General features: G+C 34.4%; 1 protein-coding gene and 1 long non-coding RNA gene across 2 annotated transcripts; both read right to left on the reverse strand.

Moving 5' to 3' along the window:
• Positions 1-10,116: 10,116 nt before the first annotated feature.
• Positions 10,117-11,622, reverse strand: LOC139845076 (uncharacterized). Its single transcript, XR_011758195.1, has 3 exons — positions 11,471-11,622; positions 10,857-10,916; positions 10,117-10,386 (listed from the first exon to the last, which is right to left on the reverse strand). It is a non-coding gene; the product is annotated as an uncharacterized lncRNA (long non-coding RNA).
• Positions 11,623-12,114: 492 nt separating this feature from the next.
• On the reverse strand, positions 12,115-12,456 carry LOC139842608 (uncharacterized). Its single transcript, XM_071832728.1, has one exon. The coding sequence runs from the start codon at positions 12,454-12,456 to the stop codon at positions 12,115-12,117; it is 342 nt and encodes a 113-aa protein (XP_071688829.1).
• Positions 12,457-17,671: the final 5,215 nt, after the last annotated feature.

Here is a 17,671-nt window from a genome sequence, read left to right on the forward strand (position 1 = left end):
CGACTTGCCTTTTGTATGGAGGCGGCCTCGTGTGAACTTATATCCTCTTGGATCCTTTCCGGTAACCCTTTTACAAATGCATCGATTTTCTCTTCTTCATCTTCGAACGCTCCCGGACACAATAGGCACAACTCTGTGAATCGTCGTTCGTACGTGGTAATATCAAACCCTTGTGTTCGTAACCATCTAAGCTCTACCTTGAGCTTATTGACCTCGTTTCTAGGATGGTACTGCTCGTTCATTAAGTGTTTGAATGCTGACGACGGTAGTGCGTAAGCAGCATCTTGTCCCACCTGTTCTAGATAAGTGTTCCACCATGTTAACGCAGTACCCGTGAAGGTATGCGTAGCGTACATTACTTTGTCTTCTTCAGTGCACTTACTTATGGCAAACACCGATTCAACCTTCTCAGTCCACCGTTTTAATCCGATTGGACCCTCGGTTCCATAGAATTCCAAAGGTTTACAGGCAGTGAATTCTTTGTAGGAGCATCCTACACGAGTTCTCGTGGCGTTAGTTCCATTGATGGATTCAGAGTTATTGTTATTTTGCATCGTAGCCTGTACTGCGGCTATGTTTGCTGCAAGGAAAGAACGGAAGTCTTCCTCGCTCATGTTCAAATTCTGGCGAGTCGTCGGTGCTATTTCCTTCAAAAATAGCCCAAAAGAATTAAGTTAATCATATAGAATATTAAGAGTAGTCAATAGTATTTCGTAGCATAATATGAACTCATTTATAAAAGCTTTTTCTTCATATTAGCTTTTTATAGTTTTAATTCGGGTAGTACCTACCCGTTAAGTTCATACTTAGTAGCTAATATACCATTCAACTACTACAATTCTATATGAAAAACTGATTATAATAATATTTCGCGTTCAAACTTTTATACAATATTTTACAAACTTACAATACCGCTATAATACATATAGCATAAAATATAGCACACAATATCTTTGATACAAAATAGTTGTGACAACAATCCTAGTTAATACGCAAGTCGTTCAGCAAAGGTAATAAAAACGCGTAATTCATAAGTCCAGAAACAAGTCATGCATTCTGGTTTTACTAAGACTACTTCCCATCCTTGGTCTTGTGGAACATAACCGTTGTGGCCGTTGACAAGACAGCATGTTGTAACGTCGTCAAAGGGACGAGGGTTTCGTAACGTCCAACAGCCCCGTAATAATCTAAAAACCTTGTTTCTCACCCCAACTACTGAATCCGTCACTTGTGGGAAGGTTTTATTTAAAAGTTGTAATCCGATGTTCTTCTTCTCACTTTGGTAAGAAGCGAACATCACTAACCCGTAAGCATAACATGCTTCTTTATGTTGCATGTTAGAAGCTCTTTCTAACTCACGAAATCCTATGTTGGGATATGTTGAGTCAAAATAGGTTCTTAACCCGTAGCGTAAAATTGCATTTGGGTTCCCCGCATTTAACGCTTTAAAGAAAACACGGTGTAACTTACGGTCTCCCCAATGTGATATACTCCACCTATCAAAGGAAAGCCTTTTATAAACTAAGGCATTTCTGGAAAGTCTTTCAAATGTTTGACAAGTTAATTTCGCCATAACTAATTGTGCTGATGAATTCTGACCGACTCCAGACAAGATTTCATCAATCATATCCTCTGGTAGGTCTTCTAAAATATTCGGTTGTCTACCCTTAACCTCCATTTTGTGTTTTTATACTGTAAAAATAGACGAGGGTTAGATTCATAAAAGATAATTAACAAACAATACAAGCAATTTTTACATTTATCATAAAAGCACAAGCACACTATATTACATATATTACACAACATGATTACAACTCTTTAATCTGACTCACTCGTTTCTTCTTCTTCAGACTTGGTTCGTTTTGTTAATTTCCTAGGGATATATGGTGCTCCCCTAATACGAGCTGTCGTTTTCCACAATGGTTTAGAAAAACCTGGTGGTTTATAGGTTCCCGGGTTATTGTTATAATTTAGGAAATACGGATGTTGCCGATACATATAAAGTTCATCGGGGTTGGAATCAGGTTTCTCTATTTTTATACCTTTTCCCTTATTATTTTCTTTTGCTTTATTAAATTGGGTCGAGGTAATTTCTATAACATCGTCGGAATCCTCATCGGGATCCGATTCATCGGAAAATTGATAATCTTCCCAATATTTTGCTTCCTCGGCGGAAACACCATTGACCATTATTAACTTTGGTCCGTTGGTTGAGGATTTTCTTTTATTTAATCAATTTACCGTAGGTATCAATATTTCTTCTTCTGGAACCTCTTCTTCTTCCGGTTCCTCCTCTTCCGGTTCCTCCTCTTCCGGTTCCTCTTCTTCCGGTTCCTCCTCTTCCGGTTCCTCTTTGGAAATTTGTGAATCTTCCCAAAATATATTCGACTCTTCATTATTATTAGGTGAGTCGATGGGATTTGTACTAGAGGTAGACATCTATCACACAATATCAAACACGTTAAGAGATTAATATATCACATAATATTTACATGTTACAATTTGTAGTTTCCAACAAAAAAATATTAAGCAATCATTTTTAAAGAAAACACGGTCGAAGTCCAGATTCACTAATGCATCCTAACAAACTCGATAAGACACACTAATGCAAATTTTCTGGTTCTCTAAGACCAATGCTCGATACCAACTGAAATGTCCCGTTCATATTGATTATAAACGTTCCATATTAATTGATTTCGTCGCGAGGTTTTGACCTCTATATGAGACGTTTTTCAAAGACTGCATTCATTTTTAAAACAACAATAACCTTTATTTTATCGATAAAGGTTTAAAAAGAAATACGTAGATTATCAAATAATGATAATCTAAAATATACCATTTACACACGACCATTACATAATGGTTTACAATAAAAATATATTACATCAAAATAAGTTTCTTGAATGCAGTTTTTACACAATATCATACAAGCATGGACTCCAAATCTTGTCCTTATTTTAGTATGCAACAGCGGAAGCTCTTAATAATCACCTGATAATAAACATGCTTAAAACGTTAACAAAAATGTTGGTGAGTTATAGGTTTAACCTATATATTATCAAATCATAATAATAGACCACAAGATTTCATTTTTCCATAAATATACATCTCATATCAGGTATTTCGCAAACTGCATAGAGATAAAAATTCATTCATATGTTGAACACCTGGTAACCGACGTTAACTTAATGCATAGAATATCCCCAAAATAGAACCTCTTGTCTGTATAATAATCTCGAAGTACTAAACCATCCATAACCTGAATGAAGGTTGTTAAGCCCAATAGATATATCTTTAGGATTCGCGTCAATTTGGGGCCATTTCCCTAATTCTTAGGATACCAGACTTGAAGGGCGATATTCGGTTTAATAATCCAACCATAGAATGTAGTTTCGCATACTTGTGTCAATTTTGTAAAACATTTATAAAACTGCATGTATTCTCATCCCAAAAATATTAGATTTTAAAAATGGGACTATAACTCACTTTCACAGATTTTTACTTCGTCGGGAAGTAAGACTTGGCCACTGGTCGATTCACGAACCTATAACAAATATGTACATATATATCAAAGTATGTTCAAAATATATTTACAACATTTTTAATACGTTTTACTATTTTAAGTTTATTAAGTCAGCTGTCCTCGTTAGTAACCTACAACTAGTTGTCCACAGTTAGATGTACAGAAATAAATCGATATATATATTATCTTGAATCAATCCATGACCCAGTGTATATACGTCTCAGGCTAGATCACAACTCAAAGTATATATATTTTTGGAATCAACCTCAACCATGTATAGCTAACTCAAACATTACTGCATATAGAGTGTCTATGGTTGTTCCAAATAATATATATACATGGGTCGATATGATATGTCAAAACATTTGCATACGTGTCTATGGTATCCCAAGATTACATAATATATTAGAATACATGTATAATACAATATAAGTTAGCTAGGATATGATTGATATAGATTTGTTACCAATTTTCACGTAGCTACAACAAGCAAAATTATCCAATCTTGTTTTACCCATAACTTCTTCGTTTTAAATCCGTTTTGAGTGATTCAAGTTGCTATGGTTTCATATTGAACTTAAGTTTATGAATCTAAACAGAAAAAGTATAAGTTTATAGTTAGAAATATAGGTTACAATTCAATATTATAAGAAGTAGTCATTTCAGTCGAAAGAACGACGTCTTGATGACCATTTTGAAAAACATACTTCCACTTTGAGTTTAACCATGATTTTTGGATATAGTTTCATGTTCATAAGAAAAATCTTTTTTTCCAAAAGAACAACTTTTAAATCAAAGTGTATCATAGTTTTTAATTAACTAACCCAAAACAGCCCGCGGTGTTACTACGACGGCGTACATCCGGTTTTACGGTGTTCTTCCTGTTTCCAGGTTTTAAATCATTAAGTTAGCATATCATATAGATATAGAACATGTGTTTAGTTGATTTTAAAAGTCAAGTTAGAAGGATTAACTTTGTTTGCGAACAAGTTTAGAATTAACTAAACTATGTTCTGGTGATTACATGTTCAAATCTTAGAATAAGAAAGTTTTATATGTATGAATCGAATGATGTTATGAACATCATTACTTCCTCAAGTTTAGTAGGTAAACCTACTGGAAGTGACAAGAAATGATCTAACTTCAAAGGATCTTGGATGGCTTAAAAGTTCTTGAAGTAGAATCATGACACGAAAACAAGTTCAAGTAAAATTATCACTCGAATTAAGATAGTTATAGTTATAGAAATTGAATCAAAGTTTGTATATGAGTATTACCTTGATTTAGAATGATATCTTACTGTAAACAACAAGGATTTATTGAGGTTGGGTGATCACTTTACAAGATTGGAAGTGAGCTAGTAAACTTGGAAGTATTCTTGATTTTATGAAACTAGAACTTGTAGAATTTATGAAGAACACTTAGAACTTGAAGATGGAACTTGAGAGAGATCAATTAGATGATGAAAATTGAAGAATGAAAGTGTTTGTAGGTGTTTTTGGTCATTGGTATATGGATTAGATATAAAGGATATGTAATTTTGTTTTCATGTAAATAATTCATGAATGATTTATAATATTTTTGTAATTTTGTGTAATCATTCATGCTAGTTACCAAATGATGGTTCCCACATGTTTAATGACTCACATGGGCTGCTAAGGAGCTGATGATTGTGTAACATCCGTGTTACATCCGTCCCACATTGGTTGGAGAGGGGAACAAAGCATGCCTTATAAGGGTGTGGAGACCTTTCCTAGCATGACACGTTTTGGGACCACAAGTGCAGCAGATCCCATGAGAACTCTGCAGTTAAGTGTGCTCAGGCGAGAGCACTACCGGGATGGGTGACCTCCTGGAAAAGTGTTCGTCATGTTTGGTCGCCAAGAAAAATCCGTGCGCCTATGGGCACATCGGACAATATCATGCTACGGGGAACGTGTTACCTGGGATGTTACAGATGGTATCAGAGCCATGCCCCAGACCAAACGTGCACAGCGAGGATGCTGTGTCCCATTAGGGGGGAGGATTGTAACATCCGTGTTACATCCGTCCCACATTGGCTGGAGAGGAGAACAAAGCATGCCTTATAAGGGTGTGGAGACCTTTTCTAGCATGACGCGTTTTAGGACCACAAGCACAGCAGATCCCATGAGAACTCTGCAGTTAAGCGTGCTCAGGCGAGAGCACTACCGGGATGGGTGACCTCCTGGGAAAGTGCTCGTCATGTTTGGTCGCCAAGAAAAATCCGTGCGACTACGGGCACAACGGATAATATCATGCTACGGGGAACGTGTTACCTGGGATGTTACAGATTGAGTTTATATACCAATAGTATATACATCTAGAAGCTGTGTATTGTACGAGTACGAATACGGGTGCATACGAGTAAAATTGTTGATGAAAATGAACGAGAATGTAATTGTAAGTATTTTTGTTAAGTAGAAGTACTTTGATACTGTAGCAAATCACTGTAGCACTGTAGCAAAATACGGTTTCACTGTAGCAAATAGTGTTTTACTGTAGCAAATAGTATTTTACTGTAGGAAAGTCGTTTTTACTTGTACATATATATATATATACATACATATAATTGTTCATGAATCGTCGAGAGCAGTCAAATGTAATGAAACAGTTCTAAAATTTTGAGATTCAACTTCATAGACTTTGCTTATCGTGTCGGAAACGTTAAATCATTTAAAGATAAAGTTTAAATTTGGTCAAAAATTTCCGGGTTGTCACATGTGTCATGAAGTCTTTCAAAAGTGTATTAATACATCTTAATACACTACATGTATATACATTTTAACTGAGTCGTTAAGTCACCGTTAGTCATTACATGTAAGTGTTGTTTTAAGACCTTTAAGTTAACGATCTTGTTAAATGTAATTAATCCATTGTTATTATACTTAAATGAGATGTTAAATTATTACATTATCATGATATTATAATTTATGAATATATCTTAATATGATATATATATACATTAAAATGTCGTTACAACGATAATCGTTACATATATGCCTCGTTTCGAAATTCTTAAGTTAGTAGTCTTGTTTTACATATGTAGTTCATTGTTAACACACTTAATGATATACTTAATTATCATTTTAACATGTTAAACATAGTGTATCAATATCTTAATATGATTCATATGTATTTAGTATGACGTTGTTATAACGATAATCGTTATATATATCGTTTCGAGTTTCTTAATTCAATAAACTCATTTTTATGGATATCACTCATTGTTTATATACTTAGTGAGATACTTACTTATCATAATCTCATGTTAACCATATATATATATATATATATATATATATATATATATATATATATATATATATATATATATATATATATATATATATATATATATATATATCATCATGTAGTTTTTACAAATTTTTAACATTCGTGAATCGCCGGTCAACTTGGGTGGTCAATTGTCTATATGAAGCACATTTCAAATAATCAAGTCTTAACAAGTTTGATTGCTTAACATGTTGGAAACATTTAATCATACAAATATAGTTTTCATTACATGGAAAAGTTCGGGTCACTACAACAATCATTTAATATTTATTTTTAATATACTTTATTTATATATATAGATATATTTTAAATAATTATTATTATAATATCCTATTTTTATTTTACATAATTTAATTTTAATTGCAATAACATATAATATTTCAAATTATATTTTCAATTACCATTTATATATATATATATATATATATATATATATATATATATATATATATATATATATATATATATATATACACACACACACACACACACACACACATATCTATTTACAATTAATTGTTTGTGAATCGTCGAAACTGGTCGAAGGTAATTGAATACATGAACATAGTTCTCAAATTTTCGAGACTCAACATTATAGACTTTGCTTATCGTGTCGGAAACATATAAAGATCAAGTTTAAATTTGGTCAAAAATTTCCGGGTCGTTACAACTGCTTCCGCTGTGATGTGCTTGTTGCCTGCATGGAGTCTCTCATGCTTTGTATAAAGTTTATTGCATTCGAAACAAAACTACGTTGTGTAATAAATAATTTGACTGTGATGTCAACCTGTAAAATAAAGACTTATGTATTTTGAGGATTTGCTTATACTTAAGCACCCGCCCACATGTTTATAACTTTCTATGTTTAGAAAGTCAGTTATTTTAATGAATGCAATATTTTATCAAAACGTATCATATAGAGGTCAAAACCTCAATATGGAATCAATGAATAACGTGCCGCGTCAATAGCGATTTTGACGGGTCGTTAAACAAACCTTCAAAGCAAGTCACCTAATACAATTAATGCCCAATTAATACACATAACAAGTTGGACTATTTACCAACTAACCTCACTGGTGCATTTATGACCCAAAAGGGTATTTATGACCCATTTGCAATAGAATCACCCAACTAGGTCAAAGTCCACAACTAATCACTAAAAGCTAGTGATTAAAGTCCAATAACACCAACTAATACAAAGATAGGGTATTTTCATACCCAATTTAACCCACTAGGTCAAACTTACCCATTTGACCCATTTCAAGTCAACCATGAACCTCAATAACAAATCTTTCACTAACAATACTACTGAGCTAGTGATTTTTACAACAAGATCGCATCATAAACCCTAGGTTAACAATATCAACTCTAGTTTATAAATCTTTGAGTTTCCAAACAACAATTTTACCCAAGTTCACCTATTTAACAAGAAAATGGGTCTTACACCTAAACCCATAACCAAATCACTAGTCATAAATCAATTAAGAGTTGAAACTCGGAATTAACACTTACCACTACTATCTAAACGTAGCTAGAGACATAGTGAACAACTTTAATACTTGGACTCGGACAAGATTTGGTCTCCTTCTTCTCCAAAAAGAGCTCTACCTCTCTAAAATCCTAACTCTCTCTCTGGAATGTAATTGTGTAGGTGAAAGAGTAAGAAATGAAATAAGGATAAGCTTTGGGTCAGTTCTTATGGCCTCAAACCGTCCACAATGTGAAAAGACCATTACACCCTCAAAAGTAGCATTAAAAATCGAATTTAATACCAGATCTGCTCGCGGGTCGCGTTTCTCGACACCCCATCGCGATTCGCGATAACCAAAACGCGATACCCGTTACCAAAACGCGATAGGTTGGTCAGGGATGGGGTTTTTGAGTTGTCGCGTTTCAAGCATACTTGTCGCGTATCGCGACACAACAAAACGCGATACACCACCTCTAAACGCGACAGATTACCAGATTTCACCCCAAACTTAATTTCAAACCATTTTAAGTCATATGTAACTATGTAGATGCGTTTTAAAGATTAATTACGTACCTTTGGACTACGTGAGACGTTCCATGCGATGTAACTTAGGAAAACAGGTGTTATATATCATGAGTACTAGCATCTTTGGATTTGTTCAAAATATGTATGTTGGGTTATTTTTGGGCCCCTTTGGATTATGGGTCATGTGCTACGTCACACTTAGAACATGTCCAAATCCGCCCATGCAAATGAAACTTGGGTCTAGATTAGGCATTGGGGGAGGCTAAGCACCCCTCAATCACCCGTTATCTCCGCCTCTGGTGATAATGTATTATATAATTAATAATAATTAAATTGTCAAGTATTTTTTTTTTTCCATATTATCTACTCAGAAATAAAGACACTATTAAATTAATTCATTGACCTTGACCAACAATAGATATGTTATTTTGTGGTCATCATTTTATTTGAACGTATAGTAAAACATCCTATATTAAAATAGTAATGTATACATGCAATTGATGACGCGAGCAATGACGTTCATAAAAATGAAACATTTTTTATTTTTATATATATGCCAGCAGAAGTGAGTAGGTATGATGAACGCAAAGAATATGATTTACAATTAACAAGATCTTTGAATGAAATATACTCCGTATATGATATATCATTAGATAGATTTTACTCTTGTTTCGTAGGAAGCTCAATTCAAAATATTAAATCATCATCAATTCATCATATGTTTGTGTAAAACCAGTTTCTGATGGATATGAGTAATCGGTGAGTTAAATATTTGCCGTTACATTAATCGCAACAACTAACAAAACTTCATTAGCATAAATTCGTTTTCTACATTTTGGGACATTCAAATTCTCCTCAGATAAATGACAATCGTATTGGACCTAAATAGGATTACAGGAAATACAAATTCGATAAAATCGGCTTCGGCTTCCGGCTTCCGGCTAGGCCTTGAAACTGTGATTGGGCTTTGGATTGATATTGGGCTTGGTTTTAGGCTTCTAGTCAAGCCTTTTTATTTTGTTGCACGGAGTAACTTTTATATACCTTTTACAAGATGCTAAACAGAGATGAGAACATGTGCTCAAATACTAAAATCATTCTCTAGTCTCTATATCCCTATATGTATCTCTATTCTCTATATATGGTAAATAAATCGACACCTTTGTTGTTCGTGTAATCGTGATATAAATCTATAATACACACTTTCACTATGTAATACGGAGTACATACTTTAACTATAAATTAAACATTATTTTAATAATTTACAATTACAATACGACAATTAATAAAATAGAGGTAGTTTCTGTAACACCGTACTTTTTATATACACATTTTTTTTGAGCACTTACAGCGAAAGACTTTAAAGTTTACCCATCATATATTAATACATAGTAATATGATTACACGAAATCACAGGTGTTACGTTATTAATACAAACCAGTTGACCTTATAGATTATTACAAAACATCAGAGTTATACACTGTGTCAAACATCTTGACTTGCCTTGCAAAACCCACCAAAAGCTGCTAATACACACCTGCAGGGCAAAACACTGTGGAAAAATTAGCATAACGCTAAGTGAATGACAATATCTAAGTGGACATCACTACAAGCATCAAGCACAGCTTAAAGACACTAGTCATTAATCACTTAAAGCCATAAACAAGAGGACCGACAACCCGTAGCTGATCAAGCTGGAATATACCGATAGCCCTCATTACTGAATCACTAGTATAGTCTTCCAGACGTGACGCACTCGTCATTCACGCTATACCACCAATCAGTAACGCTTTAACCCAATACTACTACCCGACACCAAGGTAAATAGCATTGACCTCTTACGTCGGGAACACCATCGATGTGACGCCGGAATTCACCCTCGACGTTAGCACTGGGTGCGCACACAATCACATATAGTCACAACAATGGTCACAGACTCATTACACAGTCTAATTGTAAGCAAGGCACGAATCACTATACTTGTCACTGTATAATCACATCCATAAAGATAATCCCACTCACCTGAAAGCACAAGCACTCAGTTGTCTTATATCACTGAGTCTTCACCTTTTCGTCTATCACCTGAGAATCATCACAAAATATCTCAAGTTAGTATAGTGTTCAAGTGTTGAATAGCGCTTCACATTTAACAAAAAATATTCACAAAGCATATATACACATATTCCTTACTCAAAATCACTAAGATCTAATACTTATACACAAGATTTAGGATCAAAGTACCAAAATCTCCAATTTATACAAACATGAACCCTAAAATTTAAATCACCATTTATACAAATTTAACACAAATCAAGCATACTCGAATCATGTATATAATATATACGAACTATATAACCAATTTCATCATGCAAACATCATCAAGATTCAAGCATTAACAAAAAAAAAAAAAAAAACCCACTTTTTAACTCATAATCTATACATACAAAACAATCACAGTTACATGGATTAAAACTATACAAATCATGTAAACAATTCATATACAATAGGTTTAAGCTAAACCCCATATCAATTTTAACAAACAACAAGCATATAATAAGATTCAAGCACCAAACTACAAATTCATAAAAACTTACAAAACTCCAATTTAATTCAATATAAAATCACAAGGCACGAACCTTAGCTTATTCGGATCTTTTGTAAGTTTACAAGTAAATGAGCATCATCATCTTCTTAATTAAAATTAAAGGATAATAGATCAAAGTAGAAAATAAAGGGTGTTTGGTATGCGACGTGTGTGTTATTGTCAAAGATGAAATGGAACAAGTAAAAAGTGCCTAGTACTTGCTTTGTTTATTATTATAAAATAAAGTATAGATGAAAATGAGCCACAAAGAGACCACGTGTACACAAGACCACGTGGATACTTCCACAGAATTCTTCCACCACATTTAATTATATACACACAGGTATTTTATCTGTTATCTGGAATACAACGCACTTCGTTAAGCAGTCCTAACGAGGCTCAAATCACACAAACAGATATTTTCTGTGACCATCATCATGCATACATTAATTTAGTCACATAATAAATTATCAACTCATAATTTATTATTTCACTCCTTATAATTAAATCATATGAATTACTCATAATTTAAATATCATATTTAAATTATAATAATAAAATAACACAATATACATATTTCATTTAGCCCATAACTAGGGTGTTACAAATCTACCCCCCTTAAAAAGATTTCGTCCTCGAAATCTGGTCACGGTTAAACAGATGAGGGTATTTAGAGGTCATCAACTCCTCGGTCTCCTATGTCAGATTGGTGCCTAAACTATGCTTCCATTCCACACGCACCGTGGGAATCTGCTTTTTACGTAACTTAGTCACTTTTCTGTCGACGATCCTCACTGGTTCTTCCACCAATTTCTTACTTGAATCTACTTTCAGATCTTGGAGCGGAAGAATTTGATTTTCATCGTCCACTTTACACTTACGAATATAGCAGATGTTGAACGTGTCATGAATACCAGCTAACTCTGGAGGAAGATCTAACACTACGGTTTGATCGTTTAGCACTTGACGAATTCTAAAAGGACCAATGTATCTTGGACTAGTTTTCCTCGTTTGCCGAACCGAATTACACCCTTCCATGGTGACACTTTTAAATACACACGTTCACCCACGGTAAATGTCACTGGTCATCGACGAGGATCTGCGTACATCTTTTGTCGATCTATAGCAGCTTTCAGCTTTTCACGTGCGATAGCCACTTTTTCCGCAGTATGCTGCACAATTTCTGGACCCGCAAACTGTTTCTCACCTGCCTCTAACCAACACGATGGAGTTCGACACTTTCTACCATACAACATTTCATAAGGCGGCATGCCAATACTTGAATGATAGGAATTGTTGTAAGCAAATTCGATCAATGGCAGATGATAATCCCACGATCCACCATACTCTATCACACAAGCCCTTAACATATCCTCTAATGTCTGGATAGTTCGTTCACTTTGACCGTCAGTTTGAGGATGATAAGTTGTACTAAGGTTTACACGAGTACCCAAATTTTGTTGTAGACTATTCCAGAAACTAGACACAAATCGGGAATCTCTATCTGACACAATAGACAACGGTATACCATGTCGTGATACAATTTCATTTAGGTACAACTGAGCTAATTTGGTCAATGAAGCTGTTTCACTGGTAGCTAGAAAATGCGCACTTTTAGTTAAACGGTCCACTATTACCCAAATCATGTCATTTCCTTTCTGGGTTCTGGGTAGCTTTGTCACAAAATCCATGGTGATATGTTCCCATTTCCACTCTGGAATCTCTAATTGATGCAAGGACCCATACGGTTTCTGGTGTTCTGCTTTCACTTGGGAGAAAATATGACACTTTCCAACGTATTGCGCGATGTCTGCTTTCATAGTTGGCCACCAATATAGCACTTTTAGATCATGGTACATTTTTGTACTACCGGGATGCACAGACAATCTCGATTTATGTGTTTCATTTAAGATTAAATCTCTCAATCCTCCAAGTAACGGCACCCAAACTCGTTCATGATAAGTCTTTAATCCTCGAGAATCATTCATCAATTCTTTCTTTCTTTTCACCATTAACTCAGATTTCAAATGTTCATCTTGTAATGCTTCAAGTTGTGTTATCTTTAGTCGATCAACTAAATCGGACACAATCTCAATTCGCATAAACTTTACACTGTCAGCGGATTTCTTACGACTTAACGCATCAGCCACGACATTTGCTTTGCCAGGATGATATCTGATCTCACAGTCATAATCCTTAATTAGTTCTTGCCACCGTCTCTGACGCATATTCATCTCTTTCTGAGAAAAAATATACTGTAAACTTTTATGATCGGTGAAGATAACACAATGCGTACCATAAAGATAATGTCTCCATAACTTTAACGTAAACACTAATGCAACCATTTCTAAGTCATGCGTCGGGTAATTCTTTTCACTCGGTTTTAACTGTCGAGACGCATACGCGATTACACGATCTCTTTGCATTAATACACAACCCAAACCGGATAAAGATGCATCGCAGTACACAATGAAGTCATCGAATCCCTCAGGTAAAGTTAACACTGGTGCTTGACACAACAAACTTTTCAAAGTCTAAAACGCAGTTTCCTGTTCATTATGTAACATCCCGCCTTTTTCCGTTAAATTTTTGTCTAACTATTTAAAGTCCGTCATATATTTATAACATCTCCCGTTGACACGCGTTTTAAAATTATCTCGTTTAGGTAATTCACGCACCCGTTTCCAAAGTTGAGGGACTAAGATTGTCAAAAGAGCAAAGATGTGACTAGGTCAAAGAGTCAACACTCTTCCTCATCCATTCATTTATCCATTTTCATTTCCCTTTTCTTTTCATACTTTCACCATTTTCTCTAAATCTCCAATACAAAGATTCATCATCTAAATCAAATCGAGCAAGCATCAATCCAAACAAATTATATATTCGGAATCCTTGCATCTTCCTCTTCGAATCCATACTGATTACATCTCATTTGCGTAACTTTCTAAAATCACTAGATTTTGTGTTCTTGATGTTTTTAACTTATAAAGTTATTAATTAGTGTCTATGGCTCAAGTCTAACATGAATATATGAATTATATGCTTGATCTCGTTGTTTAAATGTAACTAACATGAACTTGAAAAGTGTGTGTTTGATTTTGAGTTTTGGATGATTTAATGTTGTTGTTATGATAAAGTGCAAGTATTAAATGTGTTCCTAGCATCATTGGTTTCAATTTGATGTGTAGGTTGATTAAGAAAACTTCACTAAAATGATTATTGATTTTGTGGTTCTTGAGTTAGGGTTTGATAGAAGTAAAATGGAATTTAAATGCATTGAATGCTTTGGAATGTTAATTATGAGTGCATAATAGTATTGTATGCATAATTACCTACAAAACAACGTATGATATATATGCATTTAATTCCCGAATCATAAATATGCATTTATGGACTTGAAAGCATTAATGGTGGATATTTAATGAGCTTTCCACTTGGTTTTGTTTATTGCAAATGATAATTTGATTGATGAAATGTGTTTAGTTGTGTTCTTCGTCAAATTACCTTTCCAACGATATATGGTATGCATTTTGAATGTTTTCAGTTCATGAATTATGTTAATTTGGGTTTTGGTTCGAGACTTGGCAAATTTTCTGCAAACCAGCATTTTTCCAGGTATGCGCGCCGCGCACACCTTAGCGCGCCGCGCAAATTAGAAAATCTAGATGATTGCCCCTTTTAGTCGATTTCTGACCTGGTTCCACGTTGAAGTGCGCCGCGCAACCCTGCGCCCGCCGCGCATCTGTCCAGTTACTTTTTATTTGTGTTTTGTTCTTCATAAAAACTTTTCCACTTAATCGTAACTCCGATTAACATGAAATTTGACTAATGTGCTCATATATGATTCCTCATCATGGGAAAATTGTCGGATGCCCGACCCGACCCGTTGACTTTGACCAAGTTTGACTTTTAATAAAACTTAACCAAATACTGATGCAGTCATTCTAAAATGCTTTTATACTTGTACCTTGCATGAAACTTGACAATTTGATTCACATGCTATTATAATCGAGTCGTAATGAGCCATAGGACTAATTGAACACTTTGACCTATCTTGTTTACCGTTATTTGATACGACCTACTTGTTTAGGTCAAGACTAGCATTAGTTCTTGCACGTTTACTTGTGAAGTACTTTTATACGCTTGTAATAAAGGTGAGATCATAGTCCCACCTTTTCAACAACTTTTACTTTAAACTATGGGATGAGAAACATATACGTATCATACTTTTATGCTTTGAACACAAGTACGAAAAACAAACATTCCACGTGCGAGTTTGAACAAAAAGCCTTAATTCAATTATCATTAGTTACACTTGCAGGGTGTAAACGAGAACTTATATTATGTGATCACATGGGCTTGACGAGCCTCATTCGGACGGTTCGCTACCGTTAGCGGATGAAATATATTTTCGAGTATAGTGTATGTTCTAACACTATGTAACAGGGTACAAAACAATTAAGTTTGATAATTGGGTGCTCGCGATATAAACAACAACTTTGGAATGCAAACGATTTAGATAATCAACTTATATTAAATCTTGTGGTTCAATTACAACGTTTACTAAAACACCTATGATTTCACCAACGTTTTCATTGACAGTTTTCTATATGTTTTCTCAGGTCCTTAAAAGCTATGTGATACATACTTCCGCACTCTTTTGATACTTGCTTGGATGTCTAGTATATATGCATACATGGAGCATCTTTTGGATTACTTTAAAAATTGTGTTGCATAGGTTTCACTTGTACGTTAAACATTGTAATGTAACTAGTCATCGAACTACCTTTGTAAACTTGAAACACTTTTACATTTGAAATGAATGCGACATATTTTTTGGTCAAACGTCATTTTAAAGACTTATGACCACGTAACGAGACCTAAGTAGAAGGCGCTGTCAATGACGATTTTGTCGGGTCGCTACAGATGGTATCAGAGCTTTGGTGGTAGGGATTTAGAGTTCATTGGTGTCAACCCCGAGTCATAGGGTACATTAGTGGATCTAGACTACGACTGGCATATAGACTTGAAGTAGGAATTACTTGACTACTTGTGCAATTATACTCAAACGTTTCTATTCATATCTAACTCTTATTCGATCTTAATCTCACATTGTTAAATTTGGTTAACACGCCACCTTGACCCTATGAAGTAATGTTAAATGCTCATGTGAATCAGGGTAATATAATTTCTGGGATTATATTACGGTGATTCACATGGACGTTACGACATTATGACATAAAGAATTTAAGGCAAGTCAAGGAAAATTTTTCTCTCTATCCTTATTCAATATCACGGTTAGTATTATTGAGAATACTAATCAATGATATTCTTGTGTTTTAAAGGAACAATGCCTCCTCGCCGTGTGCCATGTAACGAAACACCCGCACAAGCCCTTCAAAGGTTGGTAGCCACCGCCGTAGAGGCAGCCATGGCCGGTCACTCTTCCAATAACAACAATAACAACAACCACAACAACAATCAAGGGGCCGGTAATGAAATGTCCCGTTCTTATTGATTAAAAACGTTCCATATTAATTGATTTCGTTGCGAGGTTTTGACCTCTATATGAGACGTTTTTCAAAGACTGCATTCATTTTAAAACAAACCATAACCTTTATTTCATCAATAAAGTTTTAAAAAGCTTTACGTAGATTATTAAATAATGATAATCTAAAATATCCTGTTTACACACAACCATTACATAATGGTTTACAATACAAATATGTTACAACAAAATAAGTTTCTTGAATGCAGTTTTTACACAATATCATACAAGCATGGACTCCAAATCTTGTCCTTATTTAAGTATGCGACAGCGGAAGCTCTTAATAATCACCTGAGAATAAACATGCTTAAAACGTCAACAAAAATGTTGGTGAGTTATAGGTTTAACCTATATATATCAAATCATAATAATAGACCACAAGATTTCATATTTCAATACACATCCCATACATAGAGATAAAAATCATTTATAAAACCTGCATGTATTCTCATCCCAAAAATATTAGATTTTAAAAGTGGGACTATAACTCACTTTCAAAGATTTTTACTTCGTCGGGAAGTAAGACTTGGCCACTGGTTGATTCACGAACCTATAACAATATATACATATATATCAAAGTATGTTCAAAATATATTTACAACACTTTTAATATATTTTGATGTTTTAAGTTTATTAAGTCAGCTGTCCTCGTTAGTAACCTACAACTAGTTGTCCACAGTTAGATGTACAGAAATAAATCGATAA

The sequence above is a fragment of the Rutidosis leptorrhynchoides genome, chromosome 4, assembly GCF_046630445.1.
Source record: "Rutidosis leptorrhynchoides isolate AG116_Rl617_1_P2 chromosome 4, CSIRO_AGI_Rlap_v1, whole genome shotgun sequence".
Taxonomy (NCBI): Eukaryota; Viridiplantae; Streptophyta; class Magnoliopsida; order Asterales; family Asteraceae; genus Rutidosis; species Rutidosis leptorrhynchoides.